This window comes from Pseudophryne corroboree, chromosome 6 (assembly GCF_028390025.1).
Source record: "Pseudophryne corroboree isolate aPseCor3 chromosome 6, aPseCor3.hap2, whole genome shotgun sequence".
Classification (NCBI taxonomy): domain Eukaryota; kingdom Metazoa; phylum Chordata; class Amphibia; order Anura; family Myobatrachidae; genus Pseudophryne; species Pseudophryne corroboree.
The window spans coordinates 269030028-269057685 of NC_086449.1; the positions used below are offsets into that span (position 1 = coordinate 269030028).

General features: G+C 47.6%; 1 protein-coding gene across 1 annotated transcript in view; it reads left to right on the forward strand.

Moving 5' to 3' along the window:
• SLC30A4 (solute carrier family 30 member 4) overlaps positions 1-27658 on the forward strand; it is a 61551-nt gene that overhangs the window by 8020 nt on the left and 25873 nt on the right. Inside the window, exons 2-4 of the mRNA XM_063926010.1 lie at positions 6573-6719; positions 16572-16725; positions 19099-19294. Of these exons, the coding sequence (XP_063782080.1) occupies positions 6573-6719; positions 16572-16725; positions 19099-19294 (497 nt within the window). The remainder of the gene's footprint in view (positions 1-6572; positions 6720-16571; positions 16726-19098; positions 19295-27658) is intronic.

Consider the following 27658-nt stretch of genomic DNA (forward strand, 5'->3'; position numbering starts at 1 on the left):
CAATTGATACTTTGATACAGGTCAGAATCACGATTCTGCTTTATGTTCCTTGGAGGTCTCCATGTCTACAGACTCGGACCCTGCATCTTCGCTTGGGCTGTCTTAACCCGACGACCTCTGGGGCTGCGACAGTGACAAGTAAACATGAAATCCTACGGGGCAGATGGTTCTGGGGAAGGAACTTTCTGCAGGATTTCTTGAACCAATGGAGGTAGGTCCACTTTGATTTCTCCTACTACTGCCCCAGCTCCAAGACAGACCTTTACTGGTCTTCCCTTTAGATTTTTTCGTGCCCTTTCAGGTTTTTGACTCCACACGGGTGATATCTTCGTCGCCAGGGGTTCTCAGGGTAAAAAGGCTGAAGCAGAGGTTCAACATCCTCAGTCCAGTCTGATTTTATGTCATCCTATACACCCATTACACCTGCAGGGTCCCAGGGTAGGCGCAGGTCGATGGGAGAAGGCTTGGGCGGTTACAACCGTCTCAGGAGTCCCTCGGCATAGGTCGGCTGATTTACGATGACAAGAGAGTCATACTGCAGGCTGCGCTCCATAGGTTTCTAACCGCAAAGGGTGTTGATCCCTGTTTTTCACATATCATTTGAATTAGGACAGTTCTCAGGCCTTTGTTTTCTTTTCACGTTCCGAAGCCAAGTGGCTCGGACAGGCCTATTCTGGCCTTACAATCCTTTTAGTCTGTGATTGCTAGTTTAAACAAGAAAGGGAGTTTTACGTGTCCCTTGTCTTCAGAGATGCCTGTTTACTGATTTCCGTTGGACAGGCTTTTCTCAGATTCCCCCTTAACAGGATTCTCATTTTCACTGTAAGTCCTTTACTCTTCTCTCTTCCGCTCCCACAGAGTTTAGGAAGATAACAGAATAACTCTTTTTCAGGGGCAGTGGGTGACGTTGGTTCCCTAATGGGACAATTTACTGCTACTATCCCACTCTGTACATTAGGTGGCTTCTGAATATCCGGAGGATCCACGAGCTTCTGATTCGACACAGATCCAATTTATGCTCCGCATAGACGTTTCTCAACACGGTCCGTCAGAGGTTTTTTCATTCCTCGGCACCAGAGGCTCTATTTCTTCAGTCAAGTTGCGACGTAATGAGTGGTCGCCTCCATTCCTCTCGGAACGGGGGACAACAATCTTGTTTCCAGATCAAGCCACCAGGTCAGACTCCTGGGTGAGGGAACATGCCCCGGAGTTTTGTCAGCTGGTCCGCTGTGGGCGGAGATTTCGGATCGACCTCAGGGCGTTCTGACTGACTCGTTAACCCTTTATTACTCTCGGACGGCAGTAGCCGTGGAGGCCCTCAGGGCTCCGGGGAGTTTTCTGGTTATTCTATCCTGCCTCCTTTTTCTATTTCTACTTCATGTTCAGTAACACAGGAGGGGATTATGCGTGCTAGTCCTCTCGGTGGCGCTGGTTGGGCCACGCATGACTTGAAGATACAGATACGCCTGTTGTCAGTAGAGGAGCCTTGGCTCCTACCTCGACTGGACTGTCTACTTCAACAGGCTCCTTTTTTCTCCTTGTTCAATTTTACACTGGTTTCGGTTACCCGTGTGACTGTTCACGAGACCTCAGAAGGGAGGAGTTCCCTAGTTCGGTTAGGCCTACTGGGCTCCGATTTCAGAAGTCTATTACCTCTTCTCGCTTTTGCCACTTTGGGAAAACTTTATGGAACATAATGAAGATAAAAGGGGTTTTTTCCCCCTTCTTCCAGTTACCATTCATCTTTGGTTTCTCTGGGAGGTTTTTTGCTCCGCTGCGCTTCAAACCACACTGACCGGAATTTTAGGTCTCTGCCTTTTTCGCTTTTCTTCCAAATGAGATTAGCCTAGCGGCCGTAAGTTCGGCCTCTTGTTCAGGGAGTACTCTATTGGCAACTCCCCGGGCTCGGCTTCGGCCTCAGCGGTCGTTTCTTCCAGAGGGGAGGTCCATTTTTCATATAAATCTGACACTAGTGGTTTTCAATCCTCTCTGAATGTTGTCAGGGCTCGTCAACTCTCTCTACAGAGGTCTCAGGCTATTCGATGAAGTGTTTTTTCTTCTTTGCTCTGGATGATGCTCCCGTACTAAATAGCCGGGGCCCCAGCATATGCTGGACAGTTGGATACATCTGATCATCAGACAGTCTTCTTGGCGGTTACTAGGGAACCTCCGTTTTCCATTTCAGCGCGCTTTACGCGCATTGTAAGACTTTCGTGGGCAGCCGCCCGCGGGGTCTCCATGAATATTTTGTCGGGCGGCTACTTGGTCAAACCGACATTCGTTTTGTCAAATTCTACAAGTTTGACACTTTTACGGCCTCTGCATCACTGTTTGGCCGAGCAGTTTTTACAGGACTCTCAGCGCTTTCCCACCCGTTTTTTGGGAGCTCTGGGACGTCCCCATTGTAACTACACTCCAGTGGCCCCTAGTGGATGAAGGAGAAATCAGGATTTTGGTACTTACCGATAAATCCCTTTCTCCGATTCCACAGGGGCCACTGGACGCCCGCCCAGCGCTGTTTCTCCTGATTTTTGTTTGATTAACGATTGCAGATCACCATATGACTGCTTGTTGGGTTCAGGCTAGCCTGGTTTTTTGTCAGGTTCTGTTCCAGGTTTAGTTTGTGTTCGCCTGGTTTACAGGGCGTCGTTAACCTCCTCTACCTTACGGTTTGTTTATTACAGCTCTCCTCGGGCACAGTTTAACGTAGACTGGCTTGGAGGGGAGATAGTAGGGGAGGAGCTAGCCACAGTGTGAGAATTTTTAAAGTGCCAGCTACCAATACCACCTACTATCTCCCCATTGTAACTACACTCCAGTGGCCCCTGTGGAATCGGAGAAAGGGATTTATCGGTAAGTACCAAAATCCTGATATCAGGCGCAGTCCTTTCGGCCCCATAAGGGCAAGCGGGCAAAAGGCTCCTCTTTTCTGCCCCGTGGCAGAGGGAGAGGAAAAAGGCTGCAGCAAACAGCCAGTTCCCAGGAACAGAAGCCCTCTCCCGCTTCTGCCAAGTCCTCAGCATGACGCTGGGGCTTTACAAGCGGACTCAGGCACGGTGGGGGCCCGTCTCAAGAATTTCAGCGCGCAGTGGGCTCACTCACAAGTGGACCCCTGGATCCTTCAGGTGGTATCTCAGGGGTACAAATTGGAATTCGAGACGTCTCCCCCTCGCCGTTTCCTAAAGTCTGCTTTACCGACGTCTCCCTCCGACAGGGAGGCGGTACTGGAAGCCATTCACAAGCTGTATTCTCAGCAGGTGATAATCAAGGTACCCCTCCTGCAACAGGGAAAGGGGTATTATTCCACGCTGTTTGTGGTACCGAAGCCGGACGGCTCGGTGAGACCTATTTTAAATCTGAAATCCTTGAACACTTACATACAGAGGTTCAAATTCAAGATGGAGTCACTCAGAGCGGTGATTGCGAACCTGGAAGAAGGGGATTATATGGTGTCTCTGGACATCAAGGATGCTTACCTCCATGTCCCAATTTACCCTTCTCACCAAGGGTACCTCAGGTTTGTGGTACAGAACTGCCACTATCAGTTTCAGACGCTGCCGTTTGGATTGTCCACGGCACCCCGGGTCTTTACCAAAGTAATGGCCGAAATGATGATACTCCTCCGAAGGAAAGGAGTTTTAATTATCCCTTACTTGGACGATCTCCTGATAAGGGCAAGATCCAGGGAACAGTTGGTAGTCGGGGTAGCACTATCTCAAGTAATGTTGCGGCAGCACGGTTGGATTCTCAATATCCCAAAATCGCAGCTGATCCCGACGACACGTCTTCTATTCCTAGGGATGATCCTGGACACAGTCCAGAAAAAGGTGTTTCTCCCGGAGGAGAAAGCCAGGGAGTTATCCGAGCTAGTCAGAAACCTCCTAAAACCAGGCCAAGTCTCAGTGCATCAATGCACAAGGGTCCTGGGAAAAATGGTGGCTTCTTACGAAGCAATCCCATTCGGCAGATTCCACGCAAGAACATTCCAGTGGGACCTGCTGGACAAATGGTCCGGATCGCATCTTCAGATGCATCGGCGGATAACCCTGTCACCAAGGACAAGGGTGTCTCTCCTGTGGTGGTTGCAGAGTGCTCATCTTCTAGAGGGCCGCAGATTCGGCATTCAGGACTGGGTCCTGGTGACCACAGATGCCAGCCTGCGAGGCTGGGGAGCAGTCACACAGGGAAGAAATTTCCAGGGCTTGTGGTCAAGCCTGGAGACATCACTTCACATAAATATCCTGGAGTTAAGGGCCATTTACAATGCTCTAAGCCAAGCAAGACCTCTGCTTCAGGGTCAGCCGGTGCTGATCCAGTCGGACAACATCACGGCAGTCGCCCACGTAAACAGACAGGGCGGCACAAGAAGCAGGAGGGCAATGGCAGAAGCTGCAAGGATTCTTCGCTGGGCGGAAAATCATGTGATAGCACTGTCAGCAGTGTTCATTCCGGGAGTGGACAACTGGGAAGCAGACTTCCTCAGCAGGCACGACCTCCACCCGGGAGAGTGGGGTCTTCACCCAGAAGTCTTCCACATGATTGTAAACCGTTGGGAAAAACCAAAGGTGGACATGATGGCGTCCCGCCTCAACAAAAAACTGGACAGGTATTGCGCCAGGTCAAGGGACCCTCAGGCAATAGCTGTGGACGCTCTGGTAACACCGTGGGTGTACCAGTCAGTGTATGTGTTCCCTCCTCTGCCTCTCATACCCAAGGTACTGAGAATTATAAGACGGAGAGGAGTAAGAACTATACTCGTGGCTCCGGATTGGCCAAGAAGGACTTGGTACCCGGAACTTCAAGAGATGCTCACAGAGGACCCGTGGCCTCTACCTCTAAGAAGGGACCTGCTCCAGCAAGGACCCTGTCTGTTCCAAGACTTACCGCGGCTGCGTTTGACGGCATGGCGGTTGAACGCCGGATCCTGAAGGAAAAAGGCATTCCGGAGGAAGTCATCCCTACCCTGATCAAAGCCAGGAAGGATGTAACCGCAAAGCATTATCACCGCATTTGGCGAAAATATGTTGCGTGGTGCGAGGCCAGGAAGGCCCCAACGGAGGAATTTCAACTGGGTCGATTCCTGCATTTCCTGCAAACAGGAGTGTCTATGGGCCTCAAATTGGGATCCATTAAGGTTCAGATTTCGGCCCTGTCGATTTTCTTCCAGAAAGAACTGGCTTCAGTTCCTGAAGTTCAGACATTTGTCAAGGGGGTGCTGCATATACAGCCTCCTTTTGTGCCTCCAGTGGCACCTTGGGATCTCAATGTAGTTTTGGGGTTCCTCAAATCACATTGGTTTGAACCGCTTAAATCTGTGGATTTAAAATATCTCACATGGAAAGTGGTCATGCTGTTGGCCCTGGCTTCGGCCAGGCGCGTGTCAGAATTGGCGGCTTTATCCTGTAAAAGCCCTTATCTGATTTTCCATTCGGACAGGGCGGAATTGAGGACTCGTCCTCAGTTTCTCCCTAAGGTGGTGTCAGCGTTTCACCTGAACCAGCCTATTGTGGTGCCTGCGGCTACTAGGAACTTGGAGGACTCCAAGTTGCTAGACGTTGTCAGGGCCCTGAAAATATATGTTTCCAGGACGACTAGAGTCAGAAAATCTGACTCGCTGTTTATCTTGTACGCACCCAACAAGCTGGGTGCTCCTGCTTCTAAGCAGACCATTGCGCGCTGGATCTGTAATACAATTCAGCTTGCGCATTCTGTGGCAGGCCTGCCACAGCCAAAATCTGTAAATGCCCACTCCACAAGGAAGGTGGGCTCATCCTGGGCGGCTGCCCGAGGGGTCTCGGCGTTACAACTTTGCCGAGCTGCTACTTGGTCAGGGTCAAATACCTTTGTAAAATTTTACAAATTTGACACTCTGGCTGAGGAGGACCTTGAGTTCTCTCATTCGGTGCTGCAGAGTCATCCGCACTCTCCCGCCCGTTTGGGAGCTTTGGTATAATCCCCATGGTCCTTACGGAGTTCCCAGCATCCACTAGGACGTCAGAGAAAATAAGAATTTACTTACCGATAATTCTATTTCTCGTAGTCCGTAGTGGATGCTGGGCGCCCATCCCAAGTGCGGATTATCTGCAATACTTGTACATAGTTATTGTTAACAATTCGGGTTATTGTTGTGAGCTATCTATCCAGAGGCTCCTCTGTTATCATGCTGTTAATTGGGTTCATATCACAAGTTGTACGGTGTGATTGGTGTGGCTGGTATGAGTCTTACCCGGGATTCAAAATCCTTCCTTATTGTGTACGCTCGTCCGGGCACAGTATCCTAACTGAGGCTTGGAGGAGGGTCATAGGGGGAGGAGCCAGTGCACACCAGGTAGTCCTAAAGCTTTTCTTTTGTGCCCAGTCTCCTGCGGAGCCGATATTCCCCATGGTCCTTACGGAGTTCCCAGCATCCACTACGGACTACGAGAAATAGAATTATCGGTAAGTAAATTCTTATTTTAGTACATATGCCCCTATATCTTCTTTAGCAATACATAATGTTTGCTTCTTTATTGGTAGCAATTCAATTAAACATAATCTTCAGATTATGCAATCTCTTAATCCTTTTTTAACAGGTGGGTACATTGCCAACAGCCTTGCAATAATGACTGATGCACTTCATATGCTCACTGATCTCAGCAGTATTATTCTGACCTTGCTTGCACTCTGGTTGTCGACAAAGTCTCCAAACAAACGTTTCACCTTTGGATTCCATCGCTTGGGTATGTTTCAGCTTTTCCAGTTAATAAAAAAAAAAAAAAGTATGTATAATTTATAGGTTTAGTGACTAATTACAGTATTATGAGTAATCTTTTTCCCCCAACTTATAAACATTCCATAAGGAAGCCTTGCTATTTGATTTAAAGCGCACAAGGAGTAAATGTAATGGGGTGTGAGAATGCTGCCCGTATTTTTAAAGCGGCTAATAACCTGGATTGTGTTCTCACACTAACACCCGCACCCTATTACATTTACCCCATGGTCTTTTCAGATGCACATACAATCAACATTTCCTTACTGAAGAAGAAATTATTTTATAGATGAATACACTTTAGTTTCCAAGTGGCAGATACCACAATTATGCCCAAAAAGGCATGCACTGTTTGTATTTCCTACAAAAACACAATTGCAAGTATATTGCAAGGTACAGGTTGGACAGGGCCAGTAGTGTTTATACTGGTTTATGGCAGAAATACATGACATACACTTGTACTCATTTAATAAGTATGTTTTGTGTGCATCAATAATTCCCAAATGCATCAGAAACAAAAGACGGCAGTTTTCGACTTTTTTAGGTCGGAATGGGTTCCAACCTATTCAATATAACCCCAAATTATTGGACAAGTCGAGGAATTCGGCTTGTCGAAAAGCACGTGGATCGGCGGAATAGCTGTTGATCCACGTGCTTGGCCCCCTTTTCGACCATCTCAATCCGACTTTTAAAAAAGTCGGATTGAGGACATGAGACCGGGTAGCGGTGGGGCGGGCTGCAGGGCACTACCTCCGGGTACCCCCGGCCGCCTGACGAGTCCTCCAGCCGCCGATGTCTCCCCCGGCCGCCTGACGGGTACCCCCGGCCGCCGCAGATACCTCTCCCCCTGCCACCGGTGATGGGTCCCCCGTGGTAGCTGCCGCCGCTGACAGCTACACCCCGGCAGCCGCTAGCAGCAGCAGGACGGGACACCAATGAGCGGACAAATCCGACAGTCGGATTTGTCCGCTCATTTGAATAGGGCTTGTCGGAAACATTTTTTTGGTTTTTTTTTTTTTCATGTCTTTTAAATTTTTGTTTAATATACTATCTATGTCACCATCTCTTACCTTTTAGTAAACTTGTGGCGAGCAGCACGAGCCACCTTGCCCAAAGCGTGGCGAGCGTACACCTTTCTACAAAGTTGTGTCAAATAAGGTTAAACATACAAAATGACACCCCAAAATTTTTTTTGCCCTTTGTGTCGACCATGTTCATGTTGACCTTTTGTACGGTCTTCCTTTTCATGTCGACCTTTTGTACCTGTAGATCTATTGACTGTCAACCTTCTGACTGTCTATATGTAAATCAACACCCCATGTTTTCAAAGTATTCACTAGTGGAGTCTGTGCAACGTTGCATGCGCTCACACTACTTGGTGAAGCAGGTGGACCACTCCGAAGCACGTATGTTTTCTACATGCTGGATGAAGGCCTCCACCGCAGCTTACGGTGACTCAAAATGGATCTTGCACTTGATTTGTGGGAAAACAAAGGAGTAGCAGGGGCCACGTGGACTGTACGGCAGATGGCCAAGCTCCTGGATGCGTTCATGGGCCAGAAAATCCACCACTTTTCTCTAACGTCCTAGTGGATGCTGGGAACTCCGTAAGGACCATGGGGAATAGCGGGCTCCGAAGGAGGCTGGGCACTCTAGAAAGATCTTAGACTACCTGGTGTGCACTGGCTCCTCCCACTATGACCCTCCTCCAAGCCTCAGTTAGATTTCGTGCCCGGCCGAGGTTGGATGCACACTAGGGGCTCTCCTGAGCTCTTAGAAAGTTATAGTCTTAGAATTTGTTCTTTTCAGTGAGACCTGCTGGCAACAGGCTCACTGCAGCGAGGGACTAAGGGGAGAAGAAGCGAACTCGCCTGCTTGCAGCCGGATTGGGCTTCTTAGGCTACTGGACACCATTAGCTCCAGAGGGATCGACCGCAGGCCCAGCCTTGATGTTCGGTCCCGGAGCCGCGCCGCCGTCCCCCTTACAGAGCCAGAAGCAAGAAGATGGTCCGGAAAATCGGCGGCATGAAGACTCAGTCTTCACCAAGGTAGCGCACAGCACTGCAGCTGTGCGCCATTGCTCCTCTCACACACTTCATACTCCGGTCACTGAGGGTGCAGGGCGCTGGGGGGGGGCGCCCTGAGGCAGCAATAAAAACACCTTGGCTGGCAAAAATACCTCAATATATAGCCCCAGGGGCTATATATGAGGTAAATACCCCTGCCAGAAGTCCATAAAAAACGGGAGAATAGGCCGCGAAAAAGGGGCGGAGCCTATCTCCTCAGCACACTGGCGCCATTTTCCCTCACAGCTCCGTTGGAGGGAAGCTCCCTGGCTCTCCCCTGCAGTCTACAAGGGTTAAAAAAAGAGAGAGGGGGCACTAAATTTAGGCGCAGTATACATTATATATATAGATATAAAGCTATAGGGGACATAACTCAGTTAGTCCCTGCAGTATATAGCGCTCTGGTGTGTGCTGGCATACTCTCACTCTGTCCCCCCAAAGGGCTTTTGTGGGTCCTGTCCTCGTTTAGAGCATTCCCTGTGTGTCTGCGGTGTGTCGGTACGGCTGTGTCGACATGTTGAATGAGGAGGCTTATATGGTGACGGAACAGAGGCCGATATATGTGATGTCGCCCCCTGTGGGGCCGACACCAGAGTGGATAGAGAGGTAAAAGGTATTAACCGACAGTGTCAACTCCTTACATAAAAGGGTGGATGACGTAACAGCTGTGGGACAGCCGGCTTCGCAGCCCGCGCCTGCCCAGGCGTCTCAAAGGCCATCAGGGGCTCAAAAACGCCCGCTCTCTCAGATGGCAGACACAGATGTCGACACGGAGTCTGACTCCAGTGTCGACAAGGTGGAGACATATACACAATCCAATCCGTGACTTGATCCCGGCAATAAAAAATGTGTTATACATTTCTGACTTTAACCTCTATAAATGGGTTTTAGGTTTGGGGAGAAAAAACAGGCAGTGTTTTGTTCCCCCATCAGATGAATAAATGAAGTGTGTGAAAAGCGTGGGTTCCCCCGTTAAGAAACTGGTAATTTATAAAAAGTTACTGATGGCGTACCCTTTCCCGCCAGGAGGATAAGTTGCGCTGGGAGATATCCCCTAGGGTGGATAATGCGCTCACACGTTTGTCAAAAAAGGTGGCACTGCCGTCTTAGGATACGGCCACTTTAATAGGTACCTGTTGATAAAAAAAAACAGGAGGCTATCCTGAAGTCTGTATTTACACACTCAGGTACTAGACTGAGACCTGCAGATAGTGCTGCTGCAGCGTGGTTGGTGACCCTGTCAAACAGGGATAATAGTTGGCAAACATAAAAACATATTAAAGACGTTGTCTTATATATGGGGGATGCACAGAGGGATATTTTGCCGGCTGGCATCCAAAATAAATGTAATGTCCATTCTGTCAGGAGGGTATTAGAGACCTGTCACTGGACAGGTGATGCTGACTTAAAAAGCGCATAGAGAGCCTTATAAGAGTGAGGAATTATTTGGGGATGGTCTCTGGGACCTCGTATCCACAGCAACTGCTGGGAAGAAATAATTTTACCTCAGGTTTCCTCACAGAAAAAGGTACAGTCCTTTCGGCTTCAGAAAAGCAAGCGGGTCAAATGGCGCTTCCTTTCTGTACAGAGACAAGGGTAGAGGGAAAAAGCTGCACCAGTCAGCCTGTTCCCAGAATCAAGATTCTTCCCCCGCCTCCTGTGAGTACACACCATGACGCGGGTGCTCCACAGGTGTAGCCAGGTACGGTGGGGGGCCGCCTCAAAAATTTCAGCAATTAGTGGGCTCGCTCACAGGTGGATCCCTGTTTCTTCCAAGTAGTATTTCAGGGGTACAAGCTGGAATTAGAGATGTCTCCCCCCCAGCCGTTTCCTAAAATATGCCTTGCTGACAACTCCCTCAAGCAGGGAGGCTGTGCTAGAGGCAATTAATAAGCGGTATTCCCAGCAGGTAATACTCAAGGTGCCCCTACTTCAACAAGGACGGGGTTACTATTCCACACGGGTTGGGGTACCGAAACCGCATGGTTCGGTGTGACCCATTTTATATTTAAAATCCTTGAACATAAAAAAATTCAAGTTCAAGATGGAATCGCTCAGGGCGGTTATTGCAAGCCTGGACGAGGGGGATTACATGGTATCCCGGGACATCAAGGATGCTTACCTGCATGTCCCCATTTACCATCCTCGCCAGGAGTACCTCAGATTTGTGGTACAGGATTACCATTACCAAGTCCAGACACTGCCGTTTGGACTGTACATGGCACCGAGGGTGTTTTATCAAGGTAATGGCCGAAATGATGATACTCCTTCAAAAAAAGGGAGTTGTAATTATCCCGTAATTGGACAATCTCGTTATAAGGGCGAGGTCCAAGGAGCAGTTGGTAGTCGGGGTAGCACTATTTTGGAAAGTGCTACAACAGCATAGGTGGATTCTAAACAGTCCAAAGTCACAGCTGGTTCCTATGACACGTCTACTGTTCCTGGGGATGGTTCTGGACATAAACCAGAAATAGTGTTTCTCCCGGAGGAGAAAGCCAAGGAGTTGTCATCTCTAGTCAGAGACCTCCTGAAACCAAAATAGGTAGCGGTGCATCATTGCACGCGAGTCCTGGGAAAAATGCTAGCTTCTTACGAAGCAATCCCATTAGGCAGGTTCCATACAAGAACTTTTCAGAGGGACCTGTTGGACAAGTGGTCCGGATCGCATCTTCCGATGCATAGGCTGATAACCCTGTCTCCAAGGACCAGGGTATCTCTACTGTGGTGGCTGCAGAGTGCCCATCTTCAAGAGGGCCGCAGGTTCGGCATACAGGACTAGGTCCTAGTGACCATGGATTCCAGCCTTTGAGGCTGGGGGGCAGTCACATAGGGAAGAAACTTCCAGGGACTTTGGTCAAGTCAGGTTATTTCCCTACACATAAATATTCTGGATCTGAGGGCCATTTACAATGCCCTGAGGCCAGCAAGGCCTCTGCTTCAAAACCAGCCGGTACTGATCCAATCAGACAACATCACGGCAGTCGCCCATGTAATCAACAGGGCGGCACAAAAAGCAGGATGGCGATGGCAGAAGCCACAAGGATTCTCCGATAGGCGGAAAATCATGTGTTAGCACTGTCAGCAGTGTTCATTCCCGGAGTGGACAACTGGGAAGCAGATCTTCTCAACAGACACGACCTCCACCCGGGAGAATGGGGACTTCCTCCAGAAGTCTTCCAATAGGATTGTACACCATTGGGAAAGGCCACAGGTGGACATGATGGCGTCCCGCCTTAACAAAAAGCTATAAAAGATATTGCTCCAGGTCAAGGGACCCTCAGGCGATAGCTATGGACGCTCTGGTAACACCGTGGGTGTACCAGTCGGTTTAGGTGTTCTCCCCTCTGCCTCTCATACCAAAGGTACTGAGAATAATAAGAAGGCGAGGAGTAAGAACGATACTCGTGGATGGCCAAGAAGAGCTTGGTACCCAGAACTTCAAGAATTTATATCAGAGGACCAATGGCCTCTGCCACTCAGTCAGGACCTGCGGCAGCAGGGGCCCTGTCTGTTCCAAGACTTACCGCGGCTGCGTTTGACGGCATGGCGGTTGAACGCCGGATCCTGAAGGAAAAGGGTATTCCGGAGGAAGTAATTCCTACGCTTACTAAAGCCAGGAAAGAGGTTACAGCAACTCATTATCACCGCATATGGCGAAAATATGTTGCATGGTGTGAGGCCGAAAGGGCCCCAACAGAGGAATTTCAACTAGGTCGATTTCTGCATTTCCTGCAAGCAGGAGTGACTATGGGCCTTAAATTGGGTTCCATTAAGGTACAGATCTCGGCTCTGTCGATTTTCTTTCAAAAAAGAACTAGCTTCAGTACCTGAAGTTCAGACATTTATAAAAGGAGTGCTGCATAGTCAGCCCCCGTTTGTGCCTCCTGTGGCACCTTGGGATCTCAACGTGGTGTTGAGTTTTCTTAAAATCACTTTGGTTTGAACCACTAAAAACCGTGGATCTGAAATATCTCACATGGAAGGTGGTTATGTTATTTGCCTTGGCTTCTGCCAGGCGAGTATCAAAATTGGCGGCTTTGTCTTGTAAAAGCCCTTATTTGATTTTCCATATGGATAGGGCAGAATTGAGGACTCGTCCCCAGTTTCTCCCTAAGGTGGTGTCAGCGTTTCACCTGAACTAGCCTATTGTGGTGCCTGCGGCTACTAAGGATTTGGAGGACTCCAAGTTGCTAGACGTTGTCAGGGCCCTGAAAATATATGTTTCCAGGACGGCTGGAGTCAGAAAATCTGACTCGCTGTTTATCCTATATGCACCCAACAAGCTGGGTGCTCCTGCTTCTAAGCAGACTATTGCTCGTTGGATTTGTAGTACAATTCAGCTTGCACATACTGTGGCAGGCCTGCCACAGCCAAAATCTGTCAATGCCCATTCCACAAGGAAGGTGGGCTCATCTTGGGCGGCTGCCCGAGGGGTCTCGGCTTTACAACTTTGCCGAGCAGCTACTTGGTCAGGGGCAAACACGTTTGCAAAATTCTACAAATTTGATACCCTGGCTGAGGAGGACCTGGAGTTCTCTCATTCGGTGCTGCAGAGTCATCCGCACTCTCCCGCCCGTTTGGGAGCTTTGGTATAATCCCCATGGTCCTTACGGAGTTCCCAGCATCCACTAGGACGTTAGAGAAAATAAGAATTTACTCACCGGTAATTCTATTTCTCGTAGTCCGTAGTGGATGCTGGGCGCCCATCCCAAGTGCGGTTTATCTGCATTACTTGTACATAGTTATTGTTAACTAAATCGGGTTATTGTTGAGCCATCTGTTGAGAGGCTCTATTGTTTCATACTGTTAACTGTGTTTCATATCACGAGTTGTACGGTGTGATTGGTGTGGCTGGTATGAGTCTTACCCGGGATTCAATATCCTTCCTTATTGTGTACGCTCGTCCGGGCACAGTACCTAACTGAGGCTTGGAGGAGGGTCATAGTGGGAGGAGCCAGTGCACACCAGGTAGTCTAAGATCTTTCTAGAGTGCCCAGCCTCCTTCGGAGCCCGCTATTCCCCATGGTCCTTACGGAGTTCCCAGCATCCACTACGGACTACGAGAAATAGAATTACCGGTGAGTAAATTCTTATTTTCTGTACTTGTGGGCATTGTCATGATGGAAAAGGGCACCACAAGCTGAGTTCTTGGATGACCCCTGGAAATGGTTTCCCGCACTTGCAGCACACATTGGTTGGCATGCCATTCCCCAGAGACAGTGTGCAGCTTCACGAATGGTACGGTAGCTACATGACCAGTCTTGACCACAAAAACAGCCACCATTTGCTTGGCCATGCTGCACTGATGTCTGAACTTATGTGGCGGCGCACCTCCAACTGGGGTCTACTGAGCCAACTGTTTGGTCTTGTGGTCGAAACTGTAGATCCAGGATTCATCGACATGATGACCTCCCAGAGAGAGTTTGAGCGACTGCCATGAAACCTTACCAGCATGTTGCGGCACCAAGTCACCCCAGCCTCCTTTTGCTCTCGAGTTAGCTGACGGGGCACCCAGCATACAGAAACCATGCCCAGGCCAAGCTTTTTGTGGAGTATCAAGTGGATGGATCCCAATAAGATGTTTATCTTTTCCTCTTAACTGGTCCATGGTCACCCTGGTGTCCGCACAGAAGTAATGTTGTCCTGGTGATGGGCGAAAACAGTTGGCTGCTGAGGTTCCTGTCTTTCAGGGACCGTCTCTTGCGCCAAAGTTCTGCAAACCACTCAAACACAGTGGTTCAAGATTGTGATTCCTCCTCTAAAGCAGTTCGCAGTCGGTGAAAACTCTTCTGCTGTCACAGACCACTCTTGTAGTCATAGAAGATCTTGGCTCTCCAGTGGCCTCTGTTGAGCTCCATAACGAGTTTGTGACTGAAATAAACAAGCTGACTTCTTCGGTGTGCAGTGCTGCTTATATATGGCTCTGTGCCTTGATATTTCACACAAACTTTAGTCAAAAGTTACAGTTTACAACCTGACAGTCAGATTGGTATCTGTTCAGATGGTCGACAGTCATTAGGTCGACATGGACACATGGTCGACACATGAAAAGGTCGACGTGGGTTTTTCAACTTTTTTTTTTTCTTTTGGGGAACTTTTCCATACTTTACGATCCACGTGGACTACGATTGGAACGGTAATCTGTTCCGAGCGAATCGGTAGCAGAGCGAAGGCACCATGCCCGAAGCATGGCGAGCGCAGCGAGCCATGCGAGAGGACGCGGTGCACTAATTGGGGTTCCCAGTCACTTTACGTAAAAAACAACACCAACATTTTTTAAAAACTCATGTCGACCTTTTCATGTGTCGACCATGTGTCCATGTCGACCATGTCAATGTCGACCTAATGGCGGTCGACCATTCATACCGGAACCGTCAGATTGTGTCTACCTTATGCACTTCACATCCGGATATTTATTTCACACCCCTCGTTTTCACACGCAGTAACCTTTTGCTAATCATGCATTGCACAAAAAACAGAACAGATAACCAGTCAAGACTTGGCAAGGCTATACTGTAATGTAGCCACGATTCCTACACTTTTCCTATTGTCATTTCCATAGATCCAAATGCTTGTACTAATTTACTACCTGTTGGATAATCCAGAACGAGTCCTGAATTGGAAATAATTTGGCTGACTAATTATATTGATTGTCCAATTTTGAATTTTGTGGAATTACAGTACATGAACCACTGGTCTTATGAGAAACAGCTTGCATGGACTATAACTTGTATTGCTATTTTGTAGTAATAGTGCTAGGACTCAAACTAAAAAGGCTGCTTTGAAGAACCTAGAGATGTTTCACAGCAGAGAACCATTTAATCAACTTAGTAATTAACAGGCATGGTAAAGTGTTTTCTAATGAAGTGCATTGTACACATGCCAACCAGAAAATTAGAATGCACTGTAGGTGCCCAATAAAAAAAAACAGTATTTATAAATGCTATTCCCCTGTTTTAAAGTAAATGCATACGAGTGATGTACTAATTCTGTAATCATTTGTTAACGGATGATCTGTTGGAAGACCTGTACCATTTTGGGTACTCAGTCACTAATTCTGTGTCATTTCTAAATCCTTGTCACATGCCTTAAGGGGCTATTTTCATATTTTTACTCCCCTTGGGTGGATCTCTTTGTATTTTCAAAGCAGGTTTGTTTATTTTTATTGACTTTTGGTGTAACAGATAAGGTATTTTCTACATTGTATCCCAATAGCAAATCTGTTTTCCCTAAGTTAGTTACACACCTGACATGCCAAGTAACCAACCTTCCAACTGAGCGACCAATTTGGTAAGCTCTACACACTTACTAATAAGCCACTCGATATGTCTGGCCAGACATCACTACTGAGCAGACCGTTAAATTTGCCCACCTAGTCGGAATATCATTGTTTGCGGTTTCTGCAGCTAGCAACGGGTTGGTCCGTCGGCCGCCCATACACCTAGGCAGATGTACCAATTTATCTGCTGTGCTACAAGGCCGACCTGATATGTCTGTGAATGGTGTTTTTCAGCCATAGCTGTACACAGGAGCCGATGCACAATTGATATCAACTGTACACATAATATATCACATAGTGTGTACCCAGCATAAGGTTAGGAGAAAGAAACATCCTGGACAGGTTGATTTGTTGGCCTGTAAACAATAGAATTACCTGAAGGTGGAGTCCTCCTTTTAACTACTTTTACCAGCACATTTGGTAATTTATTTTTTGTTGCTTCTATGCTTTAGATTTTGCCTTTTTATTTTGATTACAGAGGTTCTGTCGGCCATCATCAGTGTAATGCTGGTGTACGTTCTCACAGGCTTCTTGCTGTATGAAGCAATAGAGCGAACCATTCACATGGACTACAACATTAATGGGGATGTAATGCTGATAACAGCAGCTGTTGGTGTTGCTGTAAATATTATGTAAGTAAGAGTGATGGAAATTGAAATATTGTTCTATTGTAATTCACAGATGTTACATCCTAGTTATGAAACCTTAGCTGCTAGGGCAGTGATTTTCAACCTTTTTCAACTCGTGGCACACTCATAAGATTTTTAAATTGCCAAGGCACACCATCAGTGCACCACGGGGAAAAAAAAACACATTGGCCCCCACAGTAATTAAACAGACGGGATGCCGCTGTCTGTATACTGACAGCCAACATCCCGTTTGTCAGTAAAACATATCTATTCCTTAATAATGCCACACACTGTTCCCCCAGTAATTCTACCACACACTGTCCCCCCAGTAATTGCACTCACTGTCCCCCCAGTAATTGCACTCACTGTCCCCAATAATAATCCCTGCTGTTCACATCCCCCCCCCCCAGTGATTCCAAACATTGCTTACATAAATAAATACATTTTTTATTTTAAATTTAAAACCTGCAGCTGTAATGCTGTGATGGCAGCACGGATGGAGAAGCTGCAGTGGCCAATGGACGGACGGGAGCTCCAGGCAGGAATGCGACGTGGAGAGGCCAGTGAGCGGGCGAGCAGGCACTGCAGGCAGGAATGAGACGTGGCCAATTAGAGAGCTGCCGCCCGCCGCAATCAATACCCGGCTCGGGCAGCGCTGTGCAGTGTGCTCTTCCGCGTGCATGACTCATAGGTCACGTACGCGGAAGTGCACACAGCACAGCGCTGCCCGAGCCGGCTATTGATTGCGGCGGGCGCCGGCTATCTGGTTCTGTCTGGCGGGCAGCGGCGGGGAGCATCTCTGACTGGCGGCGGCACACTAGTGTGCCGCGGCACAGCGGTTGAAAATCGCTGTGCTAGGGTTTAGTAGGATTCACTCTGCCAATGAATATTTTAAAACAATAAGGTATTGCGCTGACTCACTGGTGGAGAAATAGCTTACTTATATTTCCCTTTCAGGGGTATTCTAATAGTAATGCTGCTGCAGCTACCCAAAGTGAGGGATGTTTTGCGCCCCTCGTGATTATGATAGAAACAAGAAAACAAACAAAGTGGGAGCGCTGCTAGTATTACTACAAAATACAACCTTCTTTAATCATATAATTAATACTCATTAGCGGTGTAAAAAATAAAATAACCTTTAATTATTAACATAAGAAACAAAGTTAAAAGAAAGAGAAAAAGAAAAAAGGAAAAAAAAGAAAAAAGAAGAAAAACAATATTGAGAACACCAATGATAAAATATATTGCTGAGATGGAATACCAGATCAGAGATATTTTATCTGATTCACATGAAACATATGGAAATCCTGTGCAGGCTATAATAGTATTGCACAATGCCCTCGCTTAATAGCGTAGTCCCATAGGGTAGTTCAGATAGTTACTTGTTGCTGGCCAAAAGAAACATTGTTTCATTTTTCCATGAAGATATAAATACTTTGATATAGCTTCGTCCACATGTACCACAATGCAGCAGTACGGATCCAGCTGAATACAATGTCCTTTATAGAAATAAGGATCCCTTGATCACACAGTCTCTATATTGAAGTTACCTGGGTCCCACGGCACTGGTGCTGTTCCTCTATTTAACTCCTACTGGACCTGCCAGCGTTTTTCAACAATGGAGGAGGATTCTTGTCCGTATGTGCTCCGTGGTCCCGTTCTCTTCACTGACGTCAGTACTGTGTGCAGGTGATGTGCTCAGCGGCACTCCGGTGATCTCTTGTTACGCGTTTCTCCGCCTTTTACCTCGGCGGCTTCCTCAGACCTCTCTTTCTTTTAACTTTGTTTCTTATGTTAATAATTAAAGGTTATTTTATTTTATTTATTTTTTACACCGCTAATGAGTATTAATTATATGATTAAAGAAGGTTGTATTTTGTAGTAATACTAGCAGCGCTCCCACTTTGTTTGTTTTCTTGACTCTGCCAATGACACTAATGCAAATGACTTCAAAAGCAAGGATTCTTCGTAGACCGTTTCTCCAGATAAAAATACTATATGCATATCAGACAAATATACAGAAAAATGTATTATGATTATTACCCACAAATTCACTTGGCACAATATGAGGTATCAGAATGTACAACAAGGAAGTTAAAGCTTTGTAGCTGCAATTAGTATTGAAAGATGTAATTGCTCCATACAGTTTCTTGTCCATCTGCTTTTTATTCCAGTTTATTGCATAAGATATTTATTGCTTAGGAGTCAGCTACTCCTCAGATCATATATAATCTGATGACAGGCCCCACCTATGATTTATTTGATATGCGTTGCATTATGCAGGGCATAAAAACATTTAGTGCTCTTGCCTGCTACAAAGAGCTTTTTGTTTTGTTTTTGCTTTCAGATTCTAACACTTTATTTTCTTATCTACAGAATGGGATTTTTGTTGAATCAAGCAGGCCATCCTCATTCCCACTCACACTCCCCAAGTGCTCCAGCTACTACTTCTCTCAGCCCCCACGGGCATAGTCACGGTAGTCTAGCCGTGCGAGCTGCTTTTATACACGCGCTAGGTGACCTCGCTCAAAGTGTTGGTGTACTCATTGCTGCATACATCATTCGTTTCAAGGTAAGAGTCCATTTGTGAGAAAGCTAGCTTTAATTAAAAATTAACACTGCTTTATTTGTTCTGTTTGTATAATATTTTGCTGTGTTGGCAGGATTTATTTTCCTTGTCAAAGGCTAATTGTTTACCAAGCATTAGTAGTGTGTATCCAGTTACTGGATAATTTGTCACATAACCATTAAAATGAAGGTCATTAAGCCCTCTTTAAATTGGACAAATATAATGCAAGTATTTCTGGTGGGAGAAAAAAAAAGTTAAAGAATGCTAACTTCCCACAGACTAAAATTTGGGGTCTATTCATGAAGCAGTGAAAAGTGTGGAGAAGTAACACTTATAATTTGCATACTATATAATTGTACGGAGCTGCTGATTGGTTGCCATGGGCAACTTCTCCACAGGCTCGCTTTTCCATTCTTTTCATTGCTTCATGAATAGACCGCTAAGACTCTGGTTTTAAACTGCTGTTCAGGGGGTACAGCTTATCCCCTACTTATATACTTACAAAAAATTCAAATATATCAACTGTTAATGAATATATACAAACTATAACTAAAATCTATAATATATAGTTTACTGTTAAAGAATTGGCTTATATAAAACAACCTTACATAGGGGTATATGCAATTGCGGTCGAATTCCCGAAATTGTCGAATTTCGGGTCATTTTTGACCAAAAAAAAAATTTGCCTATGCAATTCAGTGCTTTCCGACCAAAAAACGGACTTTCAAAATTCGACTTTTTGAAATTCGAATTTTTGCAAATTCGACTTTTCTGCAATGATACAAGTGCTGCAATTCGACCAAAGCATATTCAATTCAAGTTTGGAAATTCGACAGCAGTGCTTTTAGACAGCAAATTCGTCATTTTCAATCCGCCACACTTTGGAGGGTGAAAACAAATAAAAAAATTTTAAACATGTTTTTTTCTGTGTTTTTTTTTTTGGGGAATAGCAGATCTATTTATATTAGAAGGGATTAGGTACTTTTTTTTTTTTTTTTTTTTTGGAGGCACAAATATTATTTATATTTTTTAAAATATTATTTTTTATTATTTATTTTTTTATTGCTGGAACGGTAAAATCCTAAAAAAAAAATGGCGTGGGGTCCCCCCTCCAAAGCATAACCAGCCTCGGGCTCTTCGAGCTGGTCCTGGTTCTAAAAATGCGGGGAAAAAATTGACAGGGGATCCCCCGTATTTTTAAAACCAGCACCGGGCTCTGCGCCTGGTGCTGGTGCCAAAAATACGGGGGACAAAAAGCGTAGGGGTCCCCCGTATTTTTAACACCAGCATCGGGCTCCACTAGCTGGACAGATAATGCCACAGCCGGGGGTCACTTTTATGCCGTGCCCTGCGGCCGTGGCATTAAATATCCAACTAGTCACCCCTGGCCGGGGTACCCTGGGGGAGTGGGGACCCCTTCAATCAAGGGGTCCCGTCCCCCCAGCCACCCAAGGGCCAGGGGTGAAGCCCGAGGCTGTCCCCCCCCCCCCCCCCATCCAATGGGCTGCGGATGGGGGGGCTGATAGCCTTTTGGGATCATGAAAAGAATATTGTTTTTTTCCAGTAGTACTACAAGTCCCAGCAAGCCTCCCCCGCAAGCTGGTACTTGGAGAACCACAAGTACCAGCATGCGGGAGAAAAACGGGCCCGCTGGTACCTGTAGTACTACTGGAAAAAAAATACCCAAATAAAAACAGGACACACACACCGTGAAAGTAAAACTTTATTTCATACGTCGACACACACATACTTACCTATGTTCACACGCCGACATCGGTCCTCTTCTCCATGTAGAATCCACGGATACCTGAAAATAAAAGATCAATATACTCACCTCAGCCATGGTCCAGAGATAAATCCACGGACTTGGAGAAAAAAACAAACCGGACAACCGACCACACGGACTGAAAGGGGTCCCATGTTGACACATGAGACCCCTATCCCCGAATGCAGAGAGACCTGTCAGTGACAGCTGTCACAGAAAGGTCTCTAAAGCCAATCAGGAAGCGCAACTTCGTTGCGCTCATCTGATTGGCTCTGCGCGTCTGAGCAGACAGCGCATCGCACAGCCCAGTCCATTATATTCAATGGTGGGAACTTAGCGGCTAGCGGTGAGGTCACCCGCCGGTCAGCGGCTGACCGGCGGGTGACCCCACCGCTACCCGCAAAGTTCCCACCATTGAAAGTAATGGAGCGGCTTTGCGATGCGCTGTCACAGCACAGACAGCGCACAGCCAATCAGGTGAGCGCCACGGAAGTAGCGCTTCCTGATTGGCTGAAGGGACTTCAGTGACAGGAGTCACGTGATGTCCCGGCATTCGGGGAAAGGGGTCTGATGTGAAAGCATTGGACCCCTTTCAGTCCGGTATGGAGTGGGTATTTGCGTTTTTTTTTTTTTTTACAAGTACGTGGATTATCTCTCTGGACGTGGATTTATCTCTGGACGCTGGAAGGTGAGTATAATTTTTTCACAGGTACCCTCGGATCGTCGGAGACCGTGGCAGTCGGCGTGTCAACATAGGTAAGTATGTGTGTGTCGGTAGTGTGTAATAAAGTTTTACTATCAAGGTGTCTGTGTCCTGTTTTTATTTGGGTATTTTTTTTCCAGTAGTACTACAGGTACCAGCGGGCCCGTTTTTCTCCCGCATGCTGGTACTTGTGGTTCTCCAAGTACCAGCTTGCGGGGGAGGCTTGCTGGGACTTGTAGTACTACTGTAAAAAACAATATCTTTTTATTATCACAAAAGGCTATCAGCCCCCCATCCGCAGCCCATTGGATGGGGGGGGACAGCCTCGGGCTTCACCCCTGGCCCTTGGGTGGCTGGGGGGGGGGGACCCCTTGATTGAAGGGGTCCCCACTCCCCCAGGGTACCCCGGCCAGGGGTGACTAGTTGGATATTTAATGCTACGGCCGCAGGGCACGGCATAAAAGTGACCCCCGGCTGTGGCATTATCTGTCCAGCTAGTGGAGCCCGATGCTGGTGTTAAAAATACGGGGGACCCCTACTCTTTTTGTCCCCCGTATTTTTGGCACCAGCACCAGGCGCAGAGCCCGGTGCTGGTTTTAAAAATACGGGTGATCCATGCCCAATTTTTCCCTGCATTTTTAGAACCAGGACCAGCTCGAAAAGCCCGAGGCTGGTTATGCTTTGGAGGGGGGACCCCACGCCATTTTTTTTCCGGGTTTTTCCCGTTTTTTAAAATCGCGGCAAAATCCGCCAAATCGGCCGATTTTCGCCCGCGGTTCTGGCGAATCCGTTTTTCATTGAATATGGTGAATTCCGGCAGCCACCTGCCAGAATTCACCTGGCGAATTGAGTTGGAAAAAAAAACGGCGAAAAATTGCCGCGATTCGCCGTGAATTGCATATACCCCATAGTCTCTTCATTTCACGATTACTAATACAGGTTAGGTATCCCTTATCCAAAATTAAAAATCCCACATTTTCGGGTCCCCTACTGAGATAATCATCCATCCATCCATCCATCCATCCATCCAGTACAGGTCATTATCTGAGTATGGGAACAAAAAATGATATCCCTTATCCATATTTCTCTAACGTCCTAGTGGATGCTGGGGACTCCGTCAGGACCATGGGGATTAGCGGCTCCGCAGGAGACAGGGCACAAAAATAAAGCTTTAGGATCAGGTGGTGTGCACTGGCTCCTCCCCCTATGACCCTCCTCCAAGCCTCAGTTAGGTTTTTGTGCCCGTCCGAGCAGGGTGCAATCTAGGTGGCTCTCCTAAAGAGCTGCTTAGAAAAAGTTTTTTAGGTTTTTTATTTTCAGTGAGTCCTGCTGGCAACAGGCTCACTGCATCGAGGGACTTAGGGGAGAGAAGTGAACTCACCTGCGTGCAGGATGGATTGGCTTCTTAGGCTACTGGACACCATTAGCTCCAGAGGGAGTCGGAACACAGGTCTCACCCTGGGGTTCGTCCCGGAGCCGCGCCGCCGACCCCCCTTGCAGATGCCGAAGATGGAAGAGGTCCAGAAGCAGGCGGCAGAAGACTTTTCAGTCTTCCTGAGGTAGCGCACAGCACTGCAGCTGTGCGCCATTGTTGTCAGCACACTTCACACAGCGGTCACGGAGGGTGCAGGGCGTTGGGGGGGCGCCCTGGGCAGCAATGTATTATACCTTTTTATGGCTAAAAATACATCACATATAGCCCTTTGAGGCTATATGGATGTATTTAACCCCTGCCAGATCTCACAGATTCCGGAGAAGAGCCCGCCGAAATAGGGGGCGGGGCTTATTCTCCTCAGCACACAGCGCCATTTTCCTGCTCAGCTCCGCTGTGAGGAAGGCTCCCAGGACTCTCCCCTGCACTGCACTACAGAAACAGGGTAAAACAGAGAGGGGGGGGCACTTTTTTTGGTGATATTAATATATTTAAGCTGCTATAAGGATACAACACTTATATAGGGTTGTTCCCATATATATTATAGCGCTTGGGTGTGTGCTGGCAAACTCTCCCTCTGTCTCCCCAAAGGGCTAGTGGGGTCCTGTCTTCAATAGAGCATTCCCGGTGTGTCTGCTGTGTGTCGGTACGTGTGTGTCGACATGTATGAGGACGATGTTGGTGTGGAGGCGGAGCAATTGCCGGTAATGGTGACGTCACCCCCTAGGGAGTCGACACCGGAATGGATGGCTTTGTTTATGGAATTACGTGATAATGTCAGCACATTACAAAAATCAGTTGACGACATGAGACGGCCGTCAAACCAGTTGGTACCTGCCCAGGCGTCTCAGACACCGTCAGGGGCTGTAAAACGCCCTTTACCTCAGTCGGTCGATACAGACCCAGACACGGACACTGAATCTAGTGTCGACGGTGAAGAAACAAACGTATTTTCCAGTAGGGCCACACGTTATATGATCACGGCAATGAAGGAGACTTTGCATATCTCTGATACTACAAGTACCACAAAAAGGGGTATTATGTGGGGGGTGAAAAAACTACCTGTAGTTTTTCCTGAATCAGAGGAATTGAATGATGTATGTGATGAAGCGTGGGTTAACCCAGATAGAAAAGGGCTAATTTCTAAAAAGTTATTGGCATTATACCCTTTCCCGCCAGAGGTTAGGGCGCGCTGGGAAACACCCCCTAAGGTGGATAAGGCGCTCACACGCTTATCAAAACAAGTGGCGTTACCGTCTCCTGATACGGCCGCCCTCAAGGATCCAGCTGATAGGAGGCTGGAAACTACTCTAAAAAGTATATACACACATACTGGTGTTATACTGCGACCAGCCATCGCTTCAGCCTGGATGTGCAGTGCTGGAGTGGTCTGGTCGGATTCCCTGACTGAAAATATTGATACCCTGGATAGGGACAGTATTTTACAGACTTTAGAGCAATTAAAGGATGCTTTTCTTTATATGCGAGATGCTCAGAGGGATATTTGCACTCTGGCATCGAGAGTAAGTGCGATGTCCATATCTGCCAGAAGAAGTTTATGGACACGACAGTGGTCAGGTGATGCGGATTCCAAACGGCATATGGAAGTATTGCCGTATAAAGGGGAGGAATTATTTGGCGTCGGTCTATCGGATTTGGTGGCCACGGCAACTGCCGGGAAATCCACCTTTTTACCTCAGACCCCCTCCAACAGAAAAAGACACCGTCTTTTCAGCCGCAGTCCTTTCGGTCCTATAAGAACAAGCGGGCAAAAGGACAGTCATATCTGCCCCGAGGCAGAGGAAAGGGTAAGAGAGGGCAGCAAGCAGCTCCTTCCCAGGAACAGAAGCCCTCCGCGGGTTCTGCAAAGCCCTCAGCATGACGCTGGGGCTTTACAAGCGGACTCAGGAGCGGTGGGGGGTCGACTCAAGAATTTCAGCGCGCAGTGGGCTTGCTCACAGGTGGACCCCTGGATCCTGCAGGTAGTATCTCAGGGTTACAGGTTGGAATTCGAGAAGTCTCCCCCTCGCCGGTTCCTAAAGTCTGCTTTGCCAACGTCTCCCTCAGACAGGGCGACGGTATTGGAAGCCATTCACAAGCTGTTTTCTCAGCAGGTGATAGTCAAGGTACCCCTCCTACAACAGGGAAAGGGGTATTACTCCACGCTATTTGTGGTACCGAAGCCGGACGGCTCGGTAAGACCTATTCTAAATCTGAAATCTTTGAACCTGTACATAAAAAAATTCAAGTTCAAGATGGGATCACTCAGAGCAGTGATAGCGAATCTGGAAGAAGGGCACTTTATGGTGTCCCTGGACATAAAAGATGCTTACCTGCATGTCCCAATTTGCCCTTCACATCAAGGGTACCTCAGGTTCGTGGTGCAAAACTGTCATTATCAGTTTCAGACGCTGCCGTTTGGATTGTCCACGGCACCTCGGGTCTTTACCAAGGTAATGGCCGAAATGATGATTCTTCTGCGAAGAAGAGGCGTATTAATTATCCCTTACTTGGACGATCTCCTGATAAGGGCAAGGTCCAGAGAACAGCTGGAGGACGGAGTAGCACTAACCCAAGTAGTGCTGCAACAACACGGGTGGATTCTGAATTTCCCAAAATCTCAGTTGACCCCGACAACACGTCTGCTGTTCCTGGGAATGATTCTGGACACGGTTCAGAAAAAGGTGTTTCTTCCGGAGGAGAAAGCCAAGGAGTTATCCGAACTTGTCAGGAACCTCCTAAAACCAGGAAAAGTGTCTGTGCATCAATGCACAAGAGTCCTGGGAAAGATGGTGGCTTCTTATGAAGCAATCCCATTCGGCAGATTCCACGCACGAACTTTTCAGTGGGATCTGCTGGACAAATGGTCCGGATCGCATCTGCAGATGCATCAGCGGATAACCTTATCGCCACGGACAAGGGTGTCTCTTCTGTGGTGGTTACAGAGTGCTCATCTGTTAGAAGGCCGCAGATTCGGCATACAGGACTGGGTCCTGGTGACCACGGATGCCAGTCTGAGAGGCTGGAGAGCGGTCACACAGGGAAGAAACTTCCAGGGAGTATGGTCAAGCCTGGAGATGTCTCTTCACATAAATATACTGGAGCTAAGAGCGATTTACAATGCTCTAAGCCTGGCAAAACCCCTGCTTCAGGGTCAGCCGGTGTTGATCCAGTCGGACAACATCACGGCAGTCGCCCACGTAAACAGACAGGGCGGCACAAGAAGCAGGAGAGCAATGGCAGAAGCTGCAAGGATTCTTCGCTGGGCGGAAGATCATGTGATAGCACTGTCAGCAGTGTTCATTCCGGGAGTGGACAACTGGGAAGCAGACTTCCTCAGCAGACACGATCTACACCCGGGAGAGTGGGGACTTCATCCAGAAGTCTTCCACATGATTGTGAACCGTTGGGAAAAACCAAAGGTGGATATGATGGCGTCTCGCCTCAACAAAAAACTGGACAGGTATTGCGCCAGGTCAAGAGACCCTCAGGCAATAGCTGTGGACGCTCTGGTAACACCGTGGGTGTTCCAGTCAGTGTATGTGTTTCCTCCTCTGCCTCTCATACCCAGAGTACTGAGAATTATACGGCAAAGGGGAGTAAGAACGATACTCGTGGCTCCGGATTGGCCAAGAAGAACTTGGTACCCGGAACTTCAGGAGATGCTCACGGAAAATCCGTGGCCTCTACCTCTAAGACGGGACCTGATTCAGCAGGGACCGTGTCTATTCCAAGACTTACTGCGGCTGCGTTTGACGGCGTGGCGGTTGAACGCCGAATTCTAAAGGAAAAAGGCATTCCGGAAGAGGTCATCCCTACACTGGTTAAAGCCAGGAAGGAGGTGACTGCACAACATTATCACCGCATTTGGAGAAAATATGTTGCGTGGTGCGAGGCCAGGAAGGCCCCCACGGAGGAATTTCAATTGGGTCGATTCCTACATTTCCTGCAAACAGGATTGTCTATGGGCCTCAAGTTGGGGTCCATTAAGGTTCAAATTTCGGCCCTGTCGATTTTCTTCCAGAAAGAATTGGCTTCAGTTCCTGAAGTCCAGACTTTTGTAAAAGGAGTACTACATATACAGCCCCCGGTTGTGCCCCCAGTGGCTCCGTGGGACCTTAATGTAGTTTTGGATTTTCTCAAATCCCATTGGTTTGAGCCACTCAAATCGGCGGATTTGAAATATCTTACATGGAAAGTAACCATGCTACTGGCCCTGGCTTCAGCCAGGAGAGTGTCAGAATTGGCGGCTTTATCGTATAAAAGCCCATATCTGATTTTCCATTCGGACAGGGCAGAACTGCGGACGCGTCCTCATTTTCTGCCTAAGGTGGTGTCAGCGTTTCACCTGAACCAGCCTATTGTGGTGCCTGCGTGCTACTAGCGATTTGGAGGATTCCAAGTTGCTGGACGTTGTCAGGGCATTAAAAATATATATTTCAAGGACGGCTGGAGTCAGAAAATCTG